The sequence below is a fragment of the Danio aesculapii genome, chromosome 4 (genome assembly GCF_903798145.1).
Source record: "Danio aesculapii chromosome 4, fDanAes4.1, whole genome shotgun sequence".
NCBI lineage: Eukaryota > Metazoa > Chordata > Actinopteri > Cypriniformes > Danionidae > Danio > Danio aesculapii.
In genome coordinates this window covers 26185587-26212956 of record NC_079438.1, presented here as the reverse complement: position 1 = coordinate 26212956, position 27370 = coordinate 26185587, and the positions used below count along the sequence as shown (strand labels likewise).

Sequence of the window (27370 nt, the reverse complement as noted above, 5' to 3'; positions counted from 1 at the left end):
AGCTGGGTCAGTTGGCATTTCTGTGTGGAGTTTGCATGTTCTCCCCGTGTTCGTGTGAGTTTCCCCCAGGTGCTCTGGTTTCCCTCAAGTCCATAGTCATGTGATATGTATACGGTGTGTGTGTGTGAATGAGTGTGTATGCATGTTTCCCAGTAATGGGTTGCAGCTGGAAGGGCATCCACTGTATAAAGCATGTGCCGGATAAGTTGGCAGTTCATTGCACTATGTCGACCCCTGATTAATAAAGGTACTAAGCAGTAAAGAAAATGAATGAATATATGAGTAACATCATACGAGTAGCAGTGCTATCAGTTTTTGTATTTCTATTTGTGCGTTATAGTGTACACTAGGCACTCGATTGTGAGAACGATTGTCCCTCTACCTGTTGTTACAATGCCCTGAGAACTTTGCTCATCTTCAGAACGCAAATGAAGAAACTTTAGATGAAATCAGAGAGCTCCCTCGTCTGTTATAGACAGCAAGAGTCCCGAGATGCTCAAAGTCCAGAAAAGGAACCAAAAACATTGTCAAAACAGTCCATGTGACTTTAGTGGTTCAATTGTAATCGAGTTCCAAGAATATTTTGTGTGCAAGAAAATGTTGAAAAAAGCAGCCAAAGTAGGAACTGTTGAACCATATAGTGGCTGTTTTTGCTCCTGTATTCTCTTCATTTGCATTCAGCAGAAGAAACTCAAACAGGTTTGGAACAAGTAGAGGATGAGGAAATGACAGAATTGTAATTTTTATGTGAACTACCACTTTAATGCTTCTGTAAGTAAAGGTAAATTAAATATTATTACTGAAGATATTGCTAAAGAATGGCAGGAAATGTGGAATACAGATAATAAGAGACGACAATTCATATGAAAAAAGGAACCCTGTATAAGCCTATAGTTGTAGAAATAGACAAGAAGAGGTCATAATTATGATAATGAGATTTGGACTCACATATTAATAGGAAGTAATGTGTTGTAGACATGCAAGTCATCATGAACTGGATTAAAAAAGTTTCTCAAAATTGTCTTAAATGTTTAGATTAAAGGTTTGTGTGTGTGTGTGTGTGTGAGAGAGAGAGAGAGAGAGAGAGAGAGAGAGAGAGAGAGAGAAAGCAAATATAGTGTAAAGTGAAAAACATGGGAGAAATGTATCAATAAGTCATGACTGCAACAGAAAGTGGCAAAAAAGCTAAACAAAAAAGACTTTTATTTTGGCGTGGCGTGTGACGTCATCAGGCGGCGCCGCTTCAACGCTGGGATTCAACTGGAGAAAGGTTTGTGTTTTAAAACATTTACAGATATAAATGGATTTAAAGATAAAGATCTAATGTTTTAGGTTTTGTATATGATGCTAAATTATGTTCCTGTTGTTGGAGATAATATTTTAACCCTTTATACAACGTAGTACTATTTTATTCTCAGTAACCGAGGGCTATTGTTTGAATAAAGTAACAGAAATGTGTGTAATAAGTGTTTTAAAGACACGTTTTACCTGATTTCTTTTTGTTAATTACTCTCATATAAAGAAACTGTTGAAGCAAGTGTTGAAGAGAAGTTATTTTGTTTCTGTTCATTGTTTTGTTCATTTTAAACAGGATAAAGTGTCCAAACACAGGGAAAACTCCTGCTGAAGCGACTGATCTCCACACTGTTATAAAGATGGCGTTTATTAAAGAGGAGAGTGAAGATGTGAAGATTGAAGAAACATTCAGAGTCAAACAGGAAGATCTGCAGGAACAAACAGGTTGGTTTTTATTCTCAAAGACCAACTCAGTCATTTGATCCTCATTCAGATATATTTTAATAATAAGAATACTAAATTAAATCCATCTTGCAGCCCTGAGTGTGCTGCCTAGTTCTCCTAAATGCACATAAGCACTCATTGAAAGACAGGAATGAGTTTCTTTCTTGTTTCTTGTTCTCATGTCTTTTGTCATTATTTTATGTTTTATTAGTGCCCCATTTTCTCTACCTTCTTAAGGTACAGAGGTAAAGTTTGTTATTGTTTTTCTTGTTCTCCTACTGTTTGTAAAGCGTCCTTGAGCACTGGCGCTATATAAAATAAATAAAAACAATAAATTTAAAAAGTTTAACTGAGCTGACAATATTTGACCTACAGTATTCTCATAGAAGATATCTGCTATTACAGTGATAGTGTTGGCTTAGTACTTTCCATTTGCATATGTCTCGTTGATCACAATTTCCTTTTTTTCATCAATTTTATGGGTTTAAACTTGTTTTTAGTAGTTGTTACTAGTTCTCACAGATAGTATCTGAGTTAGAATAACAACATTATTATAATAACTAATTACCAGGGCTATTGTGTTTAAACAGGGTTTCCGTGGGGTCTTAAAATGTCGTAAATTCCAAAATCTAAATTTTAGGCCTTAAAAAGTCTAAAATTTACTGAAATATTGTGTTGTAGGTCTTAAATCTTATTTTAAACAAGTCTTTATTTTCCTTTGTTCATGTTTTGCTCTCAAATCTGGCCAAAACCCATACAATCACCAACAATCCATCTCAATAAAACTTTAAACTTTTTATTCAAAAGGTCATTTTACTCTATTTATCATAATGGTTTAATTATTTTCCTTACAATAACATTTGTTTAAACGTGCTCCATGTATTTACTGCTGAGGACATCGACCTGGACAGATTGTTGTGCATAGATTTAATTTATTATAGTTTTTAAAACTGTTAAAACATTTGTTCATTTGTTTTTTTATTTAAATAAAGTTTATTTTGGAAAAAAGTGTATGGATACAAGTAAAGCTTGCTATTTTTTACACAGTATTTAAAATCGTTTGCTAAGAAATATTTAAAATATTTTCTTTTTCATTATTCATTTATTATTGTATTATTAGCCTTTAGCCCTTTATGGGTCTGAAATTTCATTCATAATAGTAGAAGTATTGCATTTAACTTGGGGAAACCTGCAGAAACCCTGGTTTAAAGTATGCCCCCAATTTTAAACATGCTGAACGAAATGGACACTAAAATAATTAATTGTTATAAAACATTGTTCAGTATTCTAAACTATATGATGATATTGCTGTGGGACGATGTAAGACAAAATGAACAAATTATAGTGGAACAATAACGTTTAGCATTGCACTGACTACAACTGGCCAATAAACTAGTCTAAATGACTTCTACTGCTTAAGAAATAGATTACAGCATGCTGATGATATGCAAACATTTGAGTGTAAAGTTCGTCAGTATTGACCATATTCTTCACGTACTAGCAAGGGGACGCCATTGGAATCTTTTTACTTGAGACTTTTTTTTTAAAGAATGAATTTTTAGATTGTAAAAACGGTGTTATGCTGCTTAGGCATGGGACGAAATCCATGTATAATGTATAAAACCGCTAAATGGTATATGTAAGGTTTTTTTTGTTTTAAGTTTTTTAGGACAACAGTATCTCCAGCAAAAAAAGATATCCAAAGATGCCTTTTAGGATGGCATGTCTGCATCTTGTCGGGTATATAAAATGTCATCACGTAGGTCTTCAGCTAAGCCTCAGGACATGCACAAAGGCAAGAAAACAAAGAGAAAAGTACAAATGAATGAAATCAAAGTAGCAAAGTGTGTCATCTTGCCATCTCCTCATCACTCCAGTTTACAGCAAACATGGCATTAAGCATTTGCACAAGTTCATTCATTCATTTTCTTCGGCTTAGTACCTTTATTCATCAGGGGTCACCACAGCAGAATGAACCACCAACTTATTCAGCATATGTTTTAAACAGCAGATGCCCTTCCTGCTGCAACCCAGTACTGGGAACATTTGCACAAGTTATATACAATAATGCATCTCACAAATATTAGCGTGAATCATGCGTACTTGCTGTGAACATGCAGGATTTGTCTCAATTGGGTCTTTCAAGCAAGTTAAAAATGTTTCAATTGAGTGGAAGATACACATGAGGGAACACAACATGAGTAATCTAGAGCGAGTGCATTTGATCATTTGCATTTAAAGCCACAGGAACAAAAAGAGCTTGGTTTTCCTCTGACCCTCAAAATTAAATATTATGCAAGGTATATGATCTGATTTTGAGCTGAAACCTCAGACACATTCTGGGAACACCAAAGACTTTTTCATTTTTGGGTGAAACATCCATTTCATGCTTGTCTCTTTGTGCCTTCATACTAAAGTTAACTTTTTTCTTTTAAAGACCTGATGGTGCGGAAAGAAGAGACTCATCAATGGAACGAAGTGAAAGAGAAACCCCAAGAAATAACGACTGATGAAAAACTCACACAGACTAAAAAGACTTCATCACACAGAAGACCATGGAAATCTAAATCTAGGTGTAAAACCTACATGAGAATTCCCACTGGAAAGTTCACATGCCAAGAGTGTGGAAAAAGCTTCTGTCATGCAGGACACTTCGCAGCGCACATGAGAGTTCACACTGGGGAGAGGCCGTACATGTGCCAACAGTGTGGAAAAAGCTTCTATCATGCAGGAAACTTGGCAGCGCACATGAGAATTCACACTGGGGAGAAGCCTTACTCTTGCCCTCAGTGTGGAAAGAGTTTTAATCTAAATGGCACCCTTGAAGTCCACATGAGAACACACACTGGAGAGAGAAGTTTTACTTGCACACAGTGTGGGAAAAGTTTTTCTCAAAAACAAAACCTTCACACCCAGGAGAGGATCGTTTTAGATGCAGTGAGTGTGGAAAGGGCTTTAAACATAAAAGAAGCCTCAGCACTCACATGAAGCTTCACAATGGAGATCAGAGTCCTCAAAAATGAGGTCTTGTCCACACAAACTGGGGTATGTTTAAAACAGCAGCTTGTTCATTTAGTTTGGCTGTTCATTTACGAGAAGTTTAATTATAAACTACTTTCGAGAGGATCACATGCTTATGATGGTCCTGCATTAGCTAACACATGATTCACCAATCAGATAAATCCTAACTCACTGTAAATTCCCAGAGTTTTTACCTCAGTTACCTTCGTCTTGAAGAAGCACCTTTCGCAATTACCGCCTCGAGTCTTTTTGAATCCAATGCCACAAGCTTGGCACACCTGTCTTTGAAAATTTTGCCCATTCCTCTTTGCAGTACCTCTCAAGCTTTATCAGGTTGGATGGGAATTGACGGTGTACAGCCATTTTCAGATCTCTCCAGAGATGTGCAATAGGATTTAGATCCGGGCTCTGGCAGGGCCACTCAAGGACATTCACTGAGTTGTCGTGAAGCCACTCCATTAGCCGCATTTCCACTGTCAGGCCAGTGCAAGCCAGGGCTTTTATTGGGCCGAGCCGGGCCAATCGCCCGGAAGGTAGAGCAGTGAGGCCGAAATCATGTTGAGTTTCCACTGTCAGGCAAGTAGCTTGCAGCGCTTCATGCAAGTCCCACCCCCAGAAAACAAGCAAACGACACGATACCGTACAGCAGTACATTATATGTCTATACTGTGTGTTATTATTCATCATATTCATTTACTCACCGACCGACTGTTGGCATTGAAAAATCGAGTGGTCTCGCCAGCGCATGGAGCGCACCATACATAATATAACACCACAGAAATTCTCTGTTAATAACTCGGTAGAAAATGTAGTTTATAAAATCCTTATTTAGATATACGCTGTCAAACATTCAGCCCAAATGCTCCAGAGAGCCCTGAAACATTCAGTTTTCCCTATAGGCTATATGACACTTAATAGGTGATTCCCCTTTATTTTAGGATGTTGCATATTATTCTGTGATCTTAAGTAAAGGAAAGTGTTAAGTATTTCAGCACATAAGAGCAAGTAATAAAATATAGCCTATAGTTTGTTGCGCTCAGCAGCTTTTCACTAACAAAGCTCTTCATGTATTTAAAGTTTTTCTTTTTTAAATGTTACCACGTCATATAAAAGCATAAACACTTGTTTGAGGACACAGAACACATTTTGTATTTGCAGTTTTCCTCGATGTGTTTGTCAAGAGGCGCTGCGCAGGACAGAAAAAAAGGTAGCCTATTTCTGCTTTCACTCACCCATAAAATGCTCTGTTTGCACGATTTGATTAATATCATCATATTTAAATACTTTATGTAGTGTTTCAAACCTCCTCCGGTGTTTATTGTTTTTAGAAAATATCTAAAATCTTTATTTCAGACAGGCCTTTGTAAAATGAAATTTATATTTGGCCTAACGGTTTGATTTATGTATTGTATATACCTACATTGTTATAGCTAGCTTTTGTTTGTTTTATATTGGTTTATAAAAAATTCACCCCCCTCAGATAAAACTCCAGAGGAAACGCTGGATAGCCCGGTAATGCGACATTAATTGTTTTACACTGAAACTTTCCTTCTAAATGTGCTTTCTTGGTCTTATCCATATTTCTTTGTATGTTGAACACACGTCGGCCACAACAGGAAATAAAAAAAAACTGCAACTGCGTTAATTTTTTTAACACGTTAAATATTTCAAATTAATTGCATGCGTTAACACACTAGTTTTGACAGCACTAATATATATCTGACTACTACTAACCAGCAATGTTGGTGGGATGGGAGGGGCAGACTTTTGACTACAAAAACCTGCATTTATGAATGAAGAATTTGGCAAAGCATAAAAGGATGTTAACCAGGTCATGCTGTATACAATTTTATTTAGTCACACCAAATTTAACTTGTTTATAGCAAAAAGGGTTTACATGGATATTGACAGGAGACATTCTGCCATGTATATGAGCCTAAAATAACTCCTAAAATAAAAGCCTAAAATAAAAAGAGTATATACAATTGTAGAAAATATGCTCAGTGTTTTCAATATCACTGTTACAACCTTGACAAGAGTTCTCCTCAGTATCAAATCTCAGGAATTCTGAGATTCTGAGCTGATTATTATGAAGCCTTTGATTAAGAATATTCCTTAAAAACGTATTATTAAGCTGGGACTGACATGATCATTGTTTTGATTTCTAATTAAGTACTCAAGGAGCTACACACTTAGCTGAATTAGCTACATTGAGCAGGACATTTCTTTCAGTATACTCTTAAAGAGATGAAAATAAAATTAATTCTGTCATTAATGACGCGTCCTTCACTTGTTTCAAATGTGTCTGAGTTGTTTTCTTGAGTTAAACACACACAAAAAATATATTTGAAAGAAAGATGAAAACCTGTAAACATTAACTTCCAGAGCATTTGTTTTTTCCTACATTAGATGTGAATGGTTTCAGCTTTTCAGCTTTCTTCAAAAAAACTTCCTTTGTGTTCAACACAATAAAGAAACTTTATAAATAAATAATAAAGAAAGTTTTATGAAAAATGTTTACAGAGAGTAAAACGTGAACCATCTCTTTAACCCAAACTAGCTGACTTTACTAGAACATTGTATAGAAACTCATTGCCTTAAACCTCTTACATTTTATACAAGATACAACTAAACAGCCCTACTCGAATTAACATTTTACCGCAAGTCCAATAAGAGTGTAAAGGTTCAAAGTTAATTCAAGTAGGGCTGTTTAGTTTCACCTGGTGTAAATACATAAGAGGTTTAAGGCAATGGGTTTCTTTGGAGTTTTCTAATAAAGTCAACTAGTTTGGGTTAAGAGTGTAATGGGTTACAGTAATAGCAGTGAAGGCATAAAGTAAATGTTTAGCCATGTAAAGCATTAAACTTGTCATAATTTAGCAATATTTCTAAGGTGGAGTACTGTATGATGTTGTAATGTTTAAGGAATTGATGAGTCGAACATGAGATGTGTGTTTTAAATAGCAAGAAGTGATTTACCAATATGTTCATCAAGATTCAAATCTTGCATCTTATATTTTTTAAGGTTTTGGGCCAATAATACTCATGTTCTGCTATTTAAAAAAGCATGCTGGAATTCATGTCAGCATTACCTTCAATGAAAACTACAGCAGTGGACATCAGTGGAGATAAAACATGTATGAGAAGGAGAAAGCCTCTTCCTCAGGCTCTGCACCAAGCCGATGTTTTTAACATCTGATGACGTGATGCAGTAAATATTCTAAGCACATCGGTTATCGCTCGCTCCAGGCAACACCCAGTGCTGAACACATCGGTGTTATCGTACGCATCAAAGGGTTTGAAGTGTGTTAATTTTTTCTTTTATTATTCAGCGATTCTTCCGCGTACTACAGCTTGAGAACCACTGCCTTAACTTATTGGGTTTTACAGTGAGTGTGTGTGCAAATGTAACACTTTGTTGTTGTGTGTAGTCAAGTTAATTCTTGTGTGTAGTCAACATATTGATGTTCATGTTTTCCCAGTGTAATAAATGAAGTGTAGTAAAAATAGCATAGTATTGGTCATTTGTGTCTGACTTTACTATAATTCTTTTTGTTTTATTAATTATATTTATACAAAAATTTTAAAATTTAAATATTTTTAGGATTGACATTTTGTTATGTGTTTTTATAAATAAGTAACTAAATGTGTCAATGGAAAAAACTACAAATAAAATAATTTATAGTCTATAAATATGACCCCTTTGTTGAATTATTAAATTTTTATTTATAATATTTTAAATATATATTTGTAATAATTATTATTAGTCAGTTCTTAAAAACATTGCCAAGACTGTATTACAATAATTTTTTCCAATAATTATTAAGAGTACAGTAATCTAATATTACAAATATTTCATTTATTCATTTTCTTTTCAGCTTAGTCCCTTTATTATTCAGGGGTTGCCACAGTGGAATGAACCGCCAATTTATCCAGCATATGTTTTACACAGCGGAGGCCGTTCCTGCCGCAAATCCGACACTGAGAAACACGCACACACTCTTGCATTCACACACATACACTACTGCCAATTCAGCTTATTCAATTCACCTATAGTGCATGTCTTTGGACTGTGGGGGAAACCGGAGCACCTGGAGGAAACCCACGCGAACATATAGAGAACATGCAAACTCCACACAGAAATGCCAACTTACCCGCGTAAAATATATGCTGGATAAGTTGGCGGTTCATTCCGTTGTGACGCCTTTCACTCAGTTTTTAGGGTTACATTTGTGTTGAACTCCTGCAGCTGAAGGTACTTTTTGCCAAGGCCAACACCAGACAAACACAACAAATGATAATGTAGAAATGGTAGAAGTTTTCACATCATGCTTTTCAGACAAATGCACAGATGTATGTAAGTGTTTCCTCCGACAACATGAAAAATGGGTAATTTTAAAAAGGGCTTGACTTTAATGAGAAGTATTTAATGGGAATCTGTTGGTGGTTTGGATTTGTTAGTACCTACATTTGTCAAAGCTGATATTTTAAATAGAAACACAGACTATTCCTCATGTATCTGGTCTCAGTTAGCCATCAAAATATTTCATAAAGACACTTTACGTTAACTGGACTCGAAATCGAGAAGGGATTCAAGATCGAGTGAAACAGGCGACAGAAGGAGGACAAAGTGAAAATGTGGAACAACAAAACTATGTGGTAAAGTATAACTTTTATTAATTTCAATTCATTTTTAGATAAGTCTATAACAGTGTTGTGTAACACTGCTTTAAATGAGGAATTAGAAAAAAAAATATATATATATATACCAGTGGCGGCTGGTCAATAGAGGGCGCTGGGGCGCCGCCCCCCTTCAAGTTAGCCCCCTTTAATATGTTAATATTTATTATCACAAATATTAACAAAATAAATTGATTTAATGATAACATTCTAGAGTTAGTCATATTAACATTTATTGAAAATAAAAAAAAATGTATGAATAATATTTTTTCATATGAGTGCGGGGCGCCGGACTAATGAGTGTCTATGTAGGAACACGAACTTTTGCAATGCATGTGATATGACAATGAGCTCTAATTGGCCTGTTTTAAATTGTCCTTTGGGCGCAGCACTCTGCGCCCCGAACCCACCCATTTTTGTTGTTAGAACGAATCATATTTGTTTTTATATGATTGGCCTTATGTGATTGGACCATTCTCACTTAGACCTTTCACTTAGCAGCAGCCTCAGTTAACTGACGACAATTTCTCGAGATGAAGGAAAATTACGTTGAACCTTTGCAAAGATATCCGTTTACAAGTCGTTTGGATGAAAAAAAAAAAAGAATCAAGGAGCTTGGACCATATCGGCCTTGCAAATTCACCAGCAGTCAAGTGATCGCGGGCGCTCGTACACTCTGGGCTTTTCCAGCACTTGTTATGACAAACGGAGTTGGCTGGCAGGTTGTAATGTAAGTCATGCCTTTTACTGTTTTCTGTTTCTGTTTCAAAGTCCTGTTACCGAAACGTTGTGGACACATGTTTATTTTCCTCATTTAAAGTTCAAAACATCTTTACAGATTGATATTTTTCTGAACTTATAACTATGTGGTCAGTAGTTTTAGAAAATATAAACAGATGTTTAAATATAATGTTAATATAAACTTTATGTGAATTTATGTTTTGAGTTTTTACTGCAAATGTCACATCCATATCGCTGGAACTGCTCAATAATTTGAGGAGTAATAAACATTTACCCAGAGATGATAAATGAAACAATACAGTTTAATTTGTTGCAAGCCCACTGGCTTGTTTAGATGATACAATGACCAGATCTCTTTTCAAATAGAAGTCTTTACGTGTCTCATTTTAGAAGCATTATATAAAAATAGTTGATAGGAATTTTGAAGCTAAGTGTTGTTGATTTATAAGCTGGGAATATTGGGCTGTATAAAACTATGATAAATGTAAATGCATTTTTATGACTAGGTGATCTTAAACATATACAGTCTTTAAACTATTATCTTAAAGGATTTATTATTCTTCTGTTCCCTCTTGTGGGGCTTGACATGTTTACTAAGAATTAACATGTTTATGAAGTTTTGAGTATAAATTTAAACACTACAACTGGCCTGCCTTTATAACTCAACCTGGTTATTTTAAATGTAGCAGTTGAAATATACACTGTCATAATTACATCATTTTTGTCTTTATCCTTTAGGTCTGTGATACCACTGACATACACACACTGGAGAGGTTCTCCATTACAGACCACCTCGGTAGTGCTACATTTCTGCAGGCAGACAGGTTTGAGCAGTATACAGTAGCATTTCCAGAAGATGCACATAACAGGCCTATCCAGTGCTCGATGGAAGTAAGCTGAAGACAGAGCTTAGTCTCATCTACTCCAAGGATAAGTTCAGAGGCTGTTGTGGTGCTTTGGACCTACTCCAGCTGTTTATGGAGAACAATCTTGAGGAAGTCTTTTCAGAGACTGTAACTCTCCTGAAGATTCTAGTAACCTATGACCACAGCAGAAGCTGAGAGGTGCTTCTCAACCTCAAAAAGAATAAAACTTTTCTGAGAAACAGCATGACCCAAGAGAGACTGAATGCATTGGCCATGCTGTTAATAGAGAAGAGACTGGTGACTGAGATGACTGACTTTAACCAAAAGGTCATTGAGAAATTTGCAAGCCAGAAAGAAATGACAGCAAAATTTATTTTCAAGTAGTGCTACTGGCCAGTGATTAGGCAACGTGTGTGTGTTTATTGATTATCTTGATTAGTTCATTACTGATAATAAACCCAAATTTAACCAAAATTTCCTGATTTGTGATGCATTTATTGTATGCTTTAGTCATATTTTTGTTTTTTGATACAACACCTGAAATGGCTTTTACACTTGCGTTACCAACAGTTAGATTTTTTTTCCTGATGTTTGCGCCCCCCCCACATTTTTTTAGCACCAGCCGCCACTGATATATACATAAATATAGGCATCAAATCATGCAAATTGTTCACCAGGTGCTGGAAGCAATAGCTGCCCACTGCTCTGGGTGTATGTTCACTCTGTGTGTGTGTCTGCGTGCGTGCTTGCACTTAGATGGGTCAAATGCAGAGGACTAAAAGAAAAGGTAACACGTTAAAGTCACAAAGATTCATTAAGCGTTGGCTAATGCATTACAATCAACAGTGAGAAACAGCCATATCATCACTTCATGTTAATTAACTTATAATGTGCAATACTAATTTTACATGTGTCAAAATAAACTACAAAATACAGCAGCCACACAATGTAGCAAAATAAAACTTTGTATTTTGAAAATACTACAAAAATCTCAAAAAAATTGAGTTATGTTTTTGCAAATAACTTCATATACATCCTGCTCCTGCCAGAGTTTTTAACCAGTCTGTATTGATTGAAAAACTATCAAATGTTTGTCTCTCATATGCTGTATTGTGCCACTTTGACATGTTTAGACACATTTATTAACTTTAGACATCATTAACCACACAGAGCACCTGCAGATCAGCTAATGACATTTGAAACAGCATATGAAGTATTGTATAGGAATCACTGTAGGACTTATTTTAATGTAGTTTGTCTCATTTTCTTGGCATTTACAATAGCAATCCATCCCAAACTACTATTATTTAGTAGTTGTTTAGTAGTTAATACAATTATTTGTGCAGATTAGTCACTCGCCCGAGTGTTTAACTTCTTTAACTGGAAGAGTCATAGTTTGCCCTCTTAGGGAACACCAGTACACCATCTGCGGGTGTTTCATATTTCTAAACTTATGTTTCTAAACTCTAAACTTCTCATCCTGTTCTTAAGGACTAATATTTTATTTTTTCTAATTTCTTAAGCAAAGATGCTGATGCCAAATTGTACACAATAATGCCACACACACACACACACACACAAGTATATATATATATATATATATATATATATATATATATATATATATATATATGTGTGTGTGTGTGTGTGTGATTATTTGAGGTATTAAACTGGTATTCGTAAAGAACTATGCTTACTAATGGTTATCTAGCTTTTAAAAATATGTGAAAAGGCACCATTCAGATGTAATGATTGGGGAATCAAGCATGTATTGTTATAGACACCTTTGCTTATTTGTCTTAAGAGATGTAAGGCAGGTCCTGTTCATGTAATATGCTTTAGGCTATCAAGTTGGTATTGGCATGAACAGCTATACCTGTTAACAGGTTTCTTATATGTAAAACGGTCCTATTAATGGTCTGGCCTATTAGGCAGCTATTAATAAAGATAACTGCACATGATGATGATCCATTTATTTAAATGAATATGTGACACAAAGATTTAAATTCATTGCTGAAAACAAGTTACAGGAGTAAGTGCAGTTGTTGTTTTATGTGATGTCCACCACTGTAATTACACCATGGTGAAAAAGAAGTCTGAGAAATGCTGTAGTTGGTGTAGGTGGAGGAGGTTAATCACATTAAAAGTTCTGCATTGTGTAGATAAGAAAGTGAACACTTGTCATTGAATTACCCTGTATAAACTGCCTATACAATAATTTTACTTGTGATGTAATTATTTCCTAATTATAAATATATAGATGCATGACAGATTTGATAGTCGATAACACGACAAAGGTAAGGCCAAAGCTTGAAATCGCATCATGTGAGTGCATGAGACCAATAGAAGATCAAAACATGGACATGAAATTTAAATATAGAGTAACCGCTTGCTTTTATTAACGTCTAATCATATTGTTTTATCCCGCCCCTTTTCGCAGCGCTGTACAACAGAATTTTGCAAGCAAAAAAACTGTATGACCGCAGCCTAACTTGCTTTCAGATTAACTATGCCCAGCTGCTACTAGATATGAGCCTGCCAGAGACAGAGTGGTTGCCTTTAGAAGCTGCTGTGCTGTGGAAGTTTCTGACTAGAAGTTGCTTTCTTGATTAGTTTGTTACATTTTGCTTAATTTGTGCCCATAGCAAAAAAAAAAAACCTCTTGTGTGTGTCTGTCTTGGTAACATTTTAATGTGTTGTGATTTTTTTGTGCATTGGTTCGGTTGCATTGATTACTTTTGTCTATTAGGCTAGTTTCAATTGGATTTCAGAATGTCACTATGCAGAGTGAGTGCATCTTCCCTCCTCCTGGTTAAGAGATAAAGCTCTGGAAGTTGACAAAATCAAATAAACCCAACTTGGTCACGACGATGTTAACTGATTTGACAATGCTTGATATAAACCTTTCCTGTTGACTTGATTTTAGTTTGTGATCAACTCTGGAGCATACGCAGCTGAAAGTGTGACGTGCAGCAAACAGCCAATCTCACAAGCACACAAGTGCAGTAAACAGCCAATCATAAGACACATGAGAGAGTCAGTTTGACTCATTTCTCCAGAGTCAGTGCAATTCAGTTCTTTGTTGTAGATTATAGCTATATCATAATATAAAATATAAGGAATCTGAATACATTTACAATCCAGAAATAAACACTGCTGATGTAGCAAATGTTTAAGACGGCAATTTAAGTGTGGTTTATTTATGAACTAATTTCGAGAGGATCACGTGCTTATGATCAACACGGCTGGCTCCTCATTAGCTCCGTAATGTGACCTATCAGATAATTACGGAAGCATTATAAATAACCAGAGTTTTTCACTCCAGTTATCTTCGTCTTGAAGCTCGCTTCCCCCTACAAAACGCTCCAGCATCGCACCATTTAACCCATCGAGACGGAAGAACAAACAAACAAACAACAACTCCAGCCAGAGCCCCGCTCTCCCTGAGAATTCAGCCGCAGCCTCACCAGCTATCGAGCCTGGATTCCCGCAAAACGTCGTACCACAAGCTCTTCCTCCTTCTACTTCAAACTGCCTCACACAAACGCAGTCTACAAACTCCAACTAAACTCAAGACGTCTGCGATCCAAGCCATGAAATTAAGCCGAACTCTCACTGCTCTCATAGCAGTGCACCCTCTGTAACGTATATAACACACTTTAAGAGGAAGCCTAGCGAAAATAACTTCTCTCCAACAAAGACTAAACCTTTTATAAATATTTTGGAAAACAAGACTCGTGTGACTAGAAAGATTTCAAACGAAAAACTCACCCTTCAAGCCTCCCGCCCGTCCACAGATCCATAAGTATTTGACTGCAAGGATCCAGGCAACATAATCCGTAAACAATAGTCCACGACATATTCATACGTCGATAAACATCGCTGTTATCATCCAGTCTAGTCACCGGCATGCAGTAGCGTCTTTTACAAACACTAGTATTTGGTAAACAAAATGGCCGCCGATCTTTTGATTGACACTTCATCGAGCCAATAGCGGAACGGAGAGGCGTCACTATCCAATGAGCTCTAAAACTCGATACGGTTCCGCCCTCCCTCGATAAATTATGAATGAACTCGCTGTAAAAGACTTCGTGAATTAATCGGGCCAGATATGCTTGCAACTTTAATCATGTAAGATCCCTAACATGTTATTTAAACATGGATTAAAGTAAAGCCCATAACAATCATTCCATTAACACAGTTTTTACTAAGTGGTGACTTTTAAAGTTCATAGTTTGATGTTGGCATTTGATATATTTAATTTAGATAAATAAATAAATAAATAAAATGTAAAAAAAAAAAAAAAAAAAACTCTGCCACATCTGATAGCCATTTAATTGCTGAGAAGATTATTACCCAATCAGCGAGATACATTCACCACATCAAGTACAGAAGTCCAATTGTAATACACCAGTGACTCATATGTCCATACACAAGTGTCACTTTTAACTTTATATTGGCACATCGGTCGGAGGTAAAATGGCAAAGAAACAAACTTCCCGCTTGACTGCTATGAAAAGGAGGCAGACATTTACATAAACGGAGTAATGCTTCATCTATTAACTCGGCGTTAGATACATTCGCATTTTAAACATCATATATCACTAAGGGGTTAAACTCCACTCCACCACTCAGTCTTTAAGAGGTACTTCCAGGACCACCAGACAAGCACACCCCAAATCCTCAGCTCTGCTTCCATCTGCCATCCTGTGGGAGACGAATGCCCACACCTACCATCCTCGCACACAGCGACAACGAAGCTCACAGTTGCCCATACCCTTATTAAGATGCCTCGCATGGATTTCAGCTAAAACTGTTTATTATGTCTGCTCTACATGTACCATGTTCTAAGATTTAATTTCTGATTCTCTCTCATTCTAGACATCATGACAGCCGGCCCCAGAAGCTGACCTTCATCCAACTCATCATATTCCACATCCATTCCAAATACAATCACACTCTACACAAAGGATACATTTCCACTCATACAGCCCACATCCTTGATGCCATTTTTACACTAGCCTTTTTGGGTTTTGAGTTACTCTGAATTAACATCAATCTCAATCCCACAATCCACCTCACCATATCTGATCTGACAGAAGAAACTCCATCTTTCTCTATTAAGCAAAACCGATCAATTCCGCAAAGCACATTCTATATACATTTTTGACATCTCCTACCCCACTCACATCTCAAACATTTCAGATGTGTTTTTAGGTACAAGCACAACTTGAACTATCCCATACAGCCAATCATTCTCGTTCACCACAGCCCAGACACATTTGGGAGTCGTCCCAATTTTCAATTGCCGCAGCAGTGACGCCCTAATACAAGCTCATATACACTTACATGTCCAATACCACTAGCATCACACTGCCCCGCATTATTACAGCAGTAAATGCTTCCACACATTGCATCCATACAGACCCTCCGCTGCAGCAGAGATGCTCCGCTGAGCTACACTCACCCACAGTACCACCGAAACTGAGTGACACTCTAGCTAAACCCTTATTCACTTTCATCTCTACATATCACTACTGACAGCGTTTAACATTCCTGTGGGCGCACTCACAACTCTCCAATACCGACTACTACTGCACCTTGCAACAGCAGAGGTGCTCCGCTGAGCTACACTCACCATAGCACCACTACAACTGTGGTGACACTCTACCTGAGCCCCTATTTCTTTCATCTCCATATGTCACGACTGGAAGTATTAATATTCTGCGGGAGCACTCATAACGCTGTAATACTGACTACCACCGCACCTCTGCATCAGCAGAGACGCTCAGCTGAGCCTTATTCTCCCTCTGCACCAATGCCACAGCAGTGACACTCTGCCTTAGCTCACATACACATTTCCATTTAGCCATTTACTACCGACATGCTGCACAGCACATAATACACTTCTGGGGAAGCGTACATGCCTTCCGATATTGACTTCCGCCGTACCCCCGCAACAGCAGAGAAGCTACATACACATACACTTCTATTTAACATACCACTACTGACACACTCCCCAGCACTGCTACTGCAGTTTAAATGCCTCCGCAGGAGCGTATTTAACCGTTATTATTGACTAGCCCCCCATTACACGTAGCATCCTCTTCAAATGTATACACGCATTACGCTAAGGCTTCAGTGTTTCCACACAGCCTGCACTCACAAGCATGTTCACTCTAGGCTTTTACGACATATTGGACGCTCAAATTCATAACCATTCCATCCACCCCACCATCTCTGATTTAATTTTGCTTAATGGGGGAGAAGATGGTTTCTTTATCCTGCAGAGCAAACAGATCAAATCCACAATGGCCACTCATTTACATTTTGATCTCCCCACCCCCATTTCAAATCCTTCTAGCATTCCTACAGATGAGCAGATCCTAAGACCCCAACCCTTCCTCCCCACTTTACTGATGACGCTAACCGTCCAGTAACTCCATTTCTGGTTCCAAAAACACGTCAAAGTACTCCTTTTAGCCTCCAAGATCTGACTCCCCCGGAGTCAATCAATTACCCCCCCCCCCCTTACCCTGGCCAATATACATCTTTCTTGCTTTCTAGCGTTGAGTTCCTCCGCATCTCCTGTTCTAAATTCTCTAGCGTTGAGTTTCTCCGCACCTCCTTCCCCCCTTCTAGCGTTGAATGCTTCCGCTCTTTCCTCCACCTCCTCCCTCTTAAACCACCCCCCAACATCTTTACTCCCTACCCCCTTCCCAACGTCGAGTTGCTCCGCTACTATCTCTTCCTTCTAGCGTTGAGTTCTTCCGCTACTCCCATCTCTTCAGCCTAAGTGACACCATCCAAGGCCTGACTCCCCCGGAGCCAATCAATTACCCCACCCACTTCAATTGACATCTTTCTGGTTTTCTAGCGTTGAGTTCCTCCGCACCTCTTGTTATATTTTCTATAGCGTTGAGTTTCTCCGCACCTCCTTCTCTTCCTTCAAGCGTCGAATGCTTCCGCTCTTTCCTCCATCCCCTCCCTCTTCCCCCCCCCAACATCTTTTACTCCCCAACCCAATTTCCAGCGTCGAGTTTCTCCGCTTTTTTTTTTTCAGCGTCGAGTTGCTCCGCCACTATCCCTTCCTTCGTGCAGTAAGTTCTTCCGCTACTCTCACCTTTCCAGCCTAAGCACCACCCCCCAACTTACGACTCCCCCGGAGTCTTGTCCCTGCCCACCTCCTACAGGAGTCTTCCTCCACCCCCTCCCTATTTAGACTCCTGTAGGAGTCTAACCCTTCAGCTCTAACTCCCACGGAGTCAACCCCAGAGCTACAACTTCCCTCCTGCAGGAACCTATCTCCCTTCAATTCATATCCAGCAGCCGGATATGGCGCTGACCTCTCGCCTTTTGGGGGGCACTTCAATACGCGGCTGCTGTCCCGAGCTTTAAAGCTTTTTTTGGGGAGTTCTCGAGACCTACCTGAGCTCGAACTCCCCTCTCGCCCTTCTAACGGGAGGGAGCCCCGGGCTCGAGGATATTACGAGCTCAGGGCTCTCTCCCGGGACAGCATGCCAAATACGCTTTATTGATTATCAGCTAAGTGTGAACTCTTGAAGTGTGGTTTATTTATGAACTAATTTCGAGAGGATCACGTGCTTATGATCAACACTGCTGGCTCCTCATTAGCTCCGTAATGTGACCTATCAGATAATTACGGAAGCATTATAAATAACCAGAGTTTTTCACTCCAGTTATCTTCGTCTTGAAGCTTCCCCCTCCTTCCACCCCTACTTCCTCCCTCTTTTTTCCGATAGGGCGACACGGTGGCCCAGTGGCTAGCACTGTTGCCTCACAGCAAGAACACCGCTGGTCCAACCTCCTATCAGGCTGGTTGGTGTTTCTGTGCGGAGTTTTCATGTTCTCCCTGTGTTCGCGTGGGTTTCCCCCGGGTCCCCCGGTTTCCCCCCACCGTCCAAAAACATACCATAGCAATAGATTAAACCAAATTATCACCGAAAACAACCCTAGTTTACACTTCTCACGCGGCGACAAGCAGGGGAGTTCTCGAGACCTACCTGAGCTCGAACTCCCCTCTCGCCCTTCTAACGGGAGGGAGCCCCGGGCTCGAGGATATTACGAGCTCAGGGCTCTCTCCCGGGACAGCATGCCAAATACGCTTTATTGATTATCAGCTAAGTGTGAACTCTTGAAAATATAATATCAGTGCAAATCAATCAACTTAAGTTAAAGATTTAGCTTCACAAACAGGCCAACACACAGTAAAAGCTTTATATATTGAAGCAAAATTATATGCATATTTAAATGTATATTTTCATATTAATTGACAATTCACACTAATTGAATGTATAACATTCAAATATAATAGAATTAGTTATATTTCAGATAATATAAATCAATTATTAGCAACAAAAGACCAATTTCATAATGCTTTTAGTGTAAAAGACTTTAATTTGAAGCAAAAAAATATGCTGGAGGACTGGATCAGATATATAGCACTTTACACCTGATTACCTCTGCAGATTATACACATTTCACAGCACCTGGAATTAACACAAATAAGTTTGAAATTACAGTGTTTCTCATCCATTTGTGATTAATGTACAAACAATTATCTACAAAGGCCAAAAATAGCAAAAAATGGCCAGTATGTGATCGCTTTACTCGTTAAAAGGAAAAGGTTTTGTCACAGGGTATCTTATATATGCTTTTGTGAATGTTTATGCATATTTCTATGCACAAACACAAGTTATTATTAGAGGGAAAAACATCTTTGTTACCTACCAGGTGAATAAGAGGCTATCGAGAAAGCTGAGCTGCTCACACATGTTCTGTTCAAATAAAAACCGAAGGAAAGAAAACAAAATTGGCACAAAAACAAGTAACATTTTGATAGTTAGAATCTATAGACCAGGGGTGTCCAAACTACGGTGGCCCGCGAGGTTTTTTATAAATATCTATAGAATTTGGCCCGCTATACAAAAATGAACATTCAATGAATGCATTATTCAATGAATAACCACCGGGTGTCGCTATCACATGCCTTCAATTAGGCAGCAGATCCTGTTATGAAGTAAAACAAACCGAACAAACCAAAGGAAACATAATTCAGGGCTTGACAGACTGCCCGATGGCCCGGGGTCAGTGTGCGAGACGCTTGGGCCAGTGTACAGAATGTTACTGGCCCAATCAGGCCAGTGCTGCCTTGTCACACAAGTTTGGCTGTGACTGTCTGTCAATTGCGTGTAAATACAATCTTAGGGTGCTTTCACACATAGACGTTTGTTTCGGAATCTGTCTTGTTTGCCCCGTTAGCGCAATTCGTTTGGCATATGTAAATTCAGCAATCTCGCTCGAATCCGCGCCAAATCAATCGGTCCGAGATCGCCTGAATGAGATGGTCTCTGCTCGATTAAGCCGATCGATTGTAGTGAGAAAACAAAACAATGCAACTAACGACCCAGGCTATCACAGTGTATTATGATTGTGTAATAGCCGTATATACAGCAATAAAAAGAGAGAATGAGTAAACCAAGACGTCATTCCTACCGGTAAATGTTGTTTAAATGCTGTGCTTTGTTATTATGGCAAGTTGTGGTGTCGATAGGATGCTCTCACAGCGCATGTGACAGTCCCTTCCTTTTCACCTCTATGGTGAACTTTGAGTTCTAACAACAAAGATATGTTCGAACTGGACAGGCATGAAAGCAGCTCTGAGCGCAAAAGACCTCCTTCGAGCCAGCGACCTAAGGATTAACAACAACCCACCTACAGTCCTCCGCTCCACCAACTGAGCTATCGAAGGCTTACGAGAGTTTTCCACAAGCCCACCCTCTTAAGGTTGCTGCAGTCCGACTGCTGGCCAAAAAGGACAGAAGCAAAAACACTCGAGCCTTCCTATACCGGGAGTCCAAGCCGGGCCGCTGGGTGAAAACCAGGAATCCTGACCGCTAGACCATATAAGAACTATCACTTGTGAGGGCCGGTCTGCACAAACTTTAGTTCTTTCTGATCTCATACACAGTCTCATGGTTTCCGTAAGCTAGAATCTTCTGATCCATAGTCATAAGCGTTATCCTTTGTGCCACTGGCACTCTGTTCAGCACCTTGTTAGAACATTGTTTGAAACAAGGACAAGGCTCTGTCAACCTGGAGTTCCGTCACCACACATTCTGCTTTGTTTTTATGGCAAGAGGTTGTGTGGATGGGATGCTCTTACAGGATTCCTGACAGTCCCTCCATAGAAGACCTGAGATCCAGGGTCGGAGACTCTCTCCTCTCCAAGAGGAGGTTAAAAGCCATAGTTTCTTTTATGCATGTTTTATCAAAGCACTTAGGTATTGCTGCAGCTCAGAGACTTACAAGAGGAAGAGATTACGCTGCAAGTTGGCTGGGTGACTTCAAAGTGGTATGGACTTTTGCAACAAGTAGGCTGGGTATACGATTGGTGTAGCTGTAGTAGACGTTAATAAAAATCAGCAGTTGGGACAGCCTTTGAAACCAGGGGAGCACCCCACGGGCTCTGTGCTGGCGGCCCCAGAAACTCGATTCACTCCAGAGTGAAACTGAACAGCTCCAGCGGGGGGAAAGGCGACCGCCGTGCACTGACTGACAGCAAAGCAAAAAGACCAAAGAGAGCCAGCCAGGAGTCGAACCTAGAATCTTCTGATCCGTAGTCAGACACATTATCCATTGCACCACTGGCCCTGTCTGCTTAGGTTGTCATCGTTAGCTTGTTGGTTGTAATAAGGACACGGCTCTGTCAACACAGAGTTCATTCAACACATGCTGTGCTTTGTTATTATGGCAAGTTGTGGTGTCGATAGTATGCTCTCACAGAGCATGTGACAGTCCCTCCCTAGAAGAACTGTGATCCAGGGTTTGAGACTTTCTCCTCGCCAGGAGGAGGTTACAAGCATTAGATTTATTTTTAACAGAGAAGCTGCAGCATACTTGCGTGGAGGCCCACAGTTAGGCTTGAGGGCAAAATTCTGCCAGCCTCCCCTGGTGGTCTACCGAAGGCTTACGAGAGCTTTCCACAAGCCCACCCTCTTAAGGTTGCTCTCTGCTTAGTTTGTCATCGTTAGCTTGTTGCTTGTAATAAGGACACGGCTCTGTCAACACGGAGTTCATTCAACACATGCTGTGCTTTGTTATTATGGTAAGTTGTGGTGTCTATAGTATGCTCTCACAGAGCATGTGACAGTCCCTCCCTAGAAGAACTGTGATCCAGGGTCTGAGACATTCTCCTCGCCAGGAGGAGGTTACAAGCATTAGATTTATTTTTGACAGAGCAGCTGCAGCATACTTGCGCGGAGGCCCACAGTTAGGCTTGAGGGCAAAATTCTGCCAGCCTTCCCTGGTGGTCTACCGAAGGCTTACGAGAGCTTTCCACAAGCCCACCCTCTTAAGGTTGCTGTCTGCTTAGTTTGTCATCGTTAGCTTGTTGCTTGTAATAAGGACACGGCTCTGTCAACACGGAGTTCATTCAACACATGCTGTGCTTTGTTATTATGGCAAGTTGTGGTGTCGATAGTATGCTCTCACAGAGCATGTGACAGTCCCTACCTAGAAGAACTGTGATCCAGGGTCTGAGACATTCTCCTCGCCAGGAGGAGGTTACAAGCATTAGATTTATTTTTGACAGAGCAGATGCGGCATACTTGCGTGGAGGCCCACAGTTAGGCTTGAGGGCAAAATTCCGCCAGCCTTCCCTGGTGGTCTAGTGGTCAGGATTCGGCGCTCTCACCGCCGCGGCCCGGGTTCGATTCCCGGTCAGGGAACTTCCTTTTCATCTCTATGGTGAACTTTGAGCTCTAGCGACAAAGACATTTTCGAACTGCACAGGTATGAAAGCAGCTCTGAGCGCAAAAGATCTCCTTCGAGCCGAACCAGCGACCTAAGGATTGCCAACAACCCACCTACAGTCCTCCTCTCTACCAACGGAGCTATCGAAGGCTTATGAGAGCTTTCCACAAGCCGACCCTCTTAAGGTTGCTACAGTCCGACTGCTGGCCAAAAAGGGCAGAAGCAAAAACGCTCAAGCCTTCCTATACCGGGAGTCCAAGCCGGGCCGCTGGGTGAAAACCAGGAATCCTGACCGCTAGACCATATGGGAGATATCACTTGTGAGGGCCGGTCTGCACAAACTTCAGTTCTTTCTGATCTCATATAGTCTCATGGTTTCCGTAAGCTAGAATCTTCTGATCCATAGTCATAAGCGTTATCCTTTGTGCCACTGGCACTCTGTTCAGCACCTTGTTAGAACATTGTTTGAAACAAGGACAAGGCTCTGTCAACCTGGAGTTCCGTCACCACACATTCTGCTTTGTTTTTATGGCAAGAGGTTGTGTGGATGGGATGCTCTTACAGGATTCCTGACAGTCCCTCCATAGAAGACCTGAGATCCAGGGTCGGAGACTCTCTCCTCTCCAAGAGGAGGTTAAAAGCCATAGTTTCTTTTATGCATGTTTTATCAAAGCACTTAGGTATTGCTGCAGCTCAGAGACTTACAAGAGGAAGAGATTACGCTGCAAGTTGGCTGGGTGACTTCAAAGTGGTATGGACTTTTGCAACAAGTAGGCTGGGTATACGGTTGGTGTAGCTGTAGTAGACGTTAATAAAAATCAGCAGTTGGGACAGCCTTTGAAACCAGGGGAGCACCCCACGGGCTCTGTGCTGGCGGCCCCAGAAACTCGATTCACTCCAGAGTGAAACTGAACAGCTCCAGCGGGGGGAAAGGCGACCGCCGTGCACTGACTGACAGCAAAGCAAAAACACCAAAGCGAGCCAGCCAGGAGTCAAACCTAGAAACTTCTGATCCGTAGTCAGACGCGTTATCCATTGCGCCACTGGCCCTGTCAGCTTAGCTTGTCATCGTTAGCTTCTTGCTTGTAATAAGGACACGGCTCTGTCAACACGGAGTTCATTCAACACATGCTGTGCTTTGTTATTATGGCAAGTTGTGGTGTCGATAGTATGCTCTCACAGAGCATGTGACAGTCCCTCCCTAGAAGAACTGTGATCCAGGGTCTGAGACTTTCTCCTCGCCAGGAGGAGGTTACAAGCATTAGATTTATTTTTAACAGAGCAGCTGCAGCATACTTGCGCGGAGGCCCACAGTTAGGCTTGAGGGCAAAATTCTGCCAGCCTTCCCTGGTGGTCTACCGAAGGCTTACGAGAGCTTTCCACAAGCCCACCCTCTTAAGGTTGCTGTCTGCTTAGTTTGTCATCGTTAGCTTGTTGCTTGTAATAAGGACACGGCTCTGTCAACACGGAGTTCATTCAACACATGCTGTGCTTTGTTATTATGGTAAGTTGTGGTGTCTATAGTATGCTCTCACAGAGCATGTGACAGTCCCTCCCTAGAAGAACTGTGATCCAGGGTCTGAGACTTTCTCCTCGCCAGGAGGAGGTTACAAGCATTAGATTTATTTTTGACAGAGCAGCTGCAGCATACTTGCGTGGAGGCCCACAGTTAGGCTTGAGGGCAAAATTCTGCCAGCCTTCCCTGGTGGTCTACCGAAGGCTTACGAGAGCTTTCCACAAGCCCACCCTCTTAAGGTTGCTGTCTGCTTAGTTTGTCAACGTTAGCTTGTTGCTTGTAATAAGGACACGGCTCTGTCAACACAGAGTTCATTCAACACATGCTGTGCTTTGTTATTATAGCAAGTTGTGGTGTCGATAGTATGCTCTCACAGAGCATGTGACAGTCCCTCCCTAGAAGAACTGTGATCCAGGGTCTGAGACATTCTCCTCGCCAGGAGGAGGTTACAAGCATTAGATTTATTTTTGACAGAGCAGCTGCGGCATACTTGTGTGGAGGCCCACAGTTAGGCTTGAGGGCAAAATTCTGCCAGCCTTCCCCGGTGGTCTAGTGGTTAGGATTCGGCGCTCTCACCGCCGTGGCCCGGGTTCGATTCCCGGTCAGGGAACTTCCTTTTCATCTCTATGGTGAACTTTGAGCTCTAGCGACAAAGATATTTTCGAACTGCACAGGTATGAAAGCAGCTCTGAGCGCAAAAGATCTCCTTCGAGCCGGAGTCGAACCAGCGACCTAAGGATTGCCAACAACCCACCTACAGTCCTCCGCTCTACCAACTGAGCTATCGAAGGCTTATGAGAGCTTTCCACAAGCCGACCCTCTTAAGGATGCTACAGTCCGACTGCTGGCCAAAAAGGGCAGAAGCAAAAACGCTCAAGCCTTCCTATACCGGGAGTCCAAGCCGGGCCGCTGGGTGAAAACCAGGAATCCTGACCGCTAGACCATATGGGAGATATCACTTGTGAGGGCCAGTCTGCACAAACTTCAGTTCTTTCTGATCTCATATAGTCTCATGATTTCCGTAAGCTAGAATCTTCTCATCCATAGTCATAAGCGTTATCCTTTGTGCCACTGGCACTCTGTTCAGCACCTTGTTAGAACATTGTTTGAAACAAGGACAAGGCGCTGTCAACCTGGAGTTCCGTCACCACACAGTCTGCTTTGTTTTTATGGCAAGAGGTTGTGTGGATGGGATGCTCTTACAGGATTCCTGACAGTCCCTCCATAGAAGATCTGAGATCCAGGGTCGGAGACTCTCTCCTCTCCAAGAGGAGGGTAAAAGCCATACTTTATTTTATGCATGTTTTATCAGAGCACTTAGGTATTGCTGCAGCTCAGAGACTTACAAGAGGAAGAGATTACGCTGCAAGTTGGCTGGGTGACTTCAAAGTGGTAGGGACTTTTGCAAAAAGTTGGCTGGGTTTACGGTTGGTGTAGCTGTAGTAGACGTTAAGAAAAATCAGCAGTTGGGACAGCCTTTGAAACCAGGGGAGCACCCCACGGGCTCTGTGCTGGCGGCCCCAGAAACTCGATTCACTCCAGAGTGGAACTGAACAGCTCCAGCGGGGGGAAAGGCGACCGCAGTGCACTGACTGACAGCAAAGCAAAAACACCAAAGCGAGCCAGCCAGGAGTCGAACCTAGAATCTTCTGATCCGTAGTCAGACGCGTTATCCATTGCGCCACTGGCCCTCTCAGCTTAGCTTGTCATCGTTAGCTTGTTGCTTGTAATAAGGACACGGCTCTGTCAACACGGAGTTCATTCAACATATGCTGTGCTTTGTTATTATGGCAAGTTGTGGTGTCGATAGTATGCTCTCACAGAGCATGTGACAGTCCCTCCCTAGAAGAACTGTGATCCAGGGTCTGAGACTTTCTCCTCGCCAGGAGGAGGTTACAAGCATTAGATTTATTTTTAACAGAGCAGCTGCAGCATACTTGCGTGGAGGCCCACAGTTAGGCTTGAGGGCAAAATTCTGCCAGCCTTCCCAGGTGGTCTACCGAAGGCTTACGAGAGCTTTCCACAAGCCCACCCTCTTAAGGTTGCTGTCTGCTTAGTTTGTCATCATTAGCTTGTTGCTTGTAATAAGGACAAGGCTCTGTCAACACGGAGTTCATTCAACACATGCTGTGCTTTGTTATTATGGCAAGTTGTGGTGTCGATAGGATGCTCTCACAGAGCATGTGACAGTCCCTCCCTAGAAGAACTGTGAATCAGGGTCTTAGACTTTCTCCTCGCCAGGAGGAGGTTACAAGCATTAGATTTATTTTTAACAGAGAAGCTGCAGCATACTTGCGTGGAGGCCCACAGTTAGGCTTGAGGGCAAAATTCTGCCAGCCTTCCCTGGTGGTCTACCGAAGGCTTACGAGAGCTTTCCACAAGCCCACCCTCTTAAGGTTGCTGTCTGCTTAGTTTGTCATCGTTAGCTTGTTGCTTGTAATAAGGACACGGCTCTGTCAACACGGAGTTCATTCAACACATGCTGTGCTTTGTCATTATGGCAAGTTGTGGTGTCAATAGTATGCTCTCACAGAGCATGTGACAGTCCCTCCCTAGAAGAACTGTGATCCAGGGTCTGAGACTTTCTCCTCGCCAGGAGGAGGTTACAAGCATTAGATTTATTTTTGACAGAGCAGCTGCAGCATACTTGCGTGGAGGCCCACAGTTAGGCTTGAGGGCAAAATTCTGCCAGCCTTCCCTGGTGGTCTACCGAAGGCTTACGAGAGCTTTCCACAAGCCCACCCTCTTAAGGTTGCTGTCTGCTTAGTTTGTCATTGTTAGCTTGTTGCTTGTAATAAGGACACGGCTCTGTCAACACGGAGTTCATTCAACATATGCTGTGCTTTGTTATTATGGCAAGTTGTGGTGTCGATAGTATGCTCTCACAGAGCATGTGACAGTCCCTCCCTAGAAGAACTGTGATCCAGGGTCTGAGACTTTCTCCTCGCCAGGAGGAGGTTACAAGCATTAGATTTATTTTTAACAGAGCAGCTGCAGCATACTTGCGTGGAGGCCCACAGTTAGGCTTGAG

The 27370-nt window shown here is 40.8% G+C and overlaps 1 protein-coding gene and 5 non-coding genes across 6 annotated transcripts; 3 read left to right on the top strand and 3 right to left on the bottom strand.

The window, feature by feature from the left end:
* The first annotated feature begins 1230 nt into the window (after positions 1 to 1230).
* LOC130222390 (zinc finger protein 300-like) lies at positions 1231 to 7052 on the top strand. The gene is made up of 3 exons (XM_056454986.1): positions 1231 to 1270; positions 1592 to 1740; positions 4178 to 7052. The coding sequence occupies exons 2-3, from the start codon at positions 1656 to 1658 to the stop codon at positions 4726 to 4728; spliced, it is 636 nt and encodes a 211-aa protein (XP_056310961.1). The 5' UTR covers positions 1231 to 1270; positions 1592 to 1655; the 3' UTR covers positions 4729 to 7052.
* Positions 7053 to 22726: 15674 nt separating this feature from the next.
* trnae-cuc (transfer RNA glutamic acid (anticodon CUC)) lies at positions 22727 to 22798 on the top strand. The gene has a single exon. It is a non-coding gene; the product is annotated as a tRNA-Glu (tRNA).
* Positions 22799 to 23800: 1002 nt separating this feature from the next.
* On the bottom strand, positions 23801 to 23873 carry trnar-acg (transfer RNA arginine (anticodon ACG)). The gene has a single exon. It is a non-coding gene; the product is annotated as a tRNA-Arg (tRNA).
* Positions 23874 to 24877: 1004 nt separating this feature from the next.
* Positions 24878 to 24949, top strand: trnae-cuc (transfer RNA glutamic acid (anticodon CUC)). Its single transcript has one exon. It is a non-coding gene; the product is annotated as a tRNA-Glu (tRNA).
* A 94-nt stretch (positions 24950 to 25043) lies between these two features.
* Positions 25044 to 25130, bottom strand: trnay-gua (transfer RNA tyrosine (anticodon GUA)). The gene is given in 2 exon segments: positions 25044 to 25079; positions 25094 to 25130. It is a non-coding gene; the product is annotated as a tRNA-Tyr (tRNA).
* An 827-nt stretch (positions 25131 to 25957) lies between these two features.
* On the bottom strand, positions 25958 to 26030 carry trnar-acg (transfer RNA arginine (anticodon ACG)). The gene has a single exon. It is a non-coding gene; the product is annotated as a tRNA-Arg (tRNA).
* Between the last annotated feature and the right edge of the window lie 1340 nt (positions 26031 to 27370).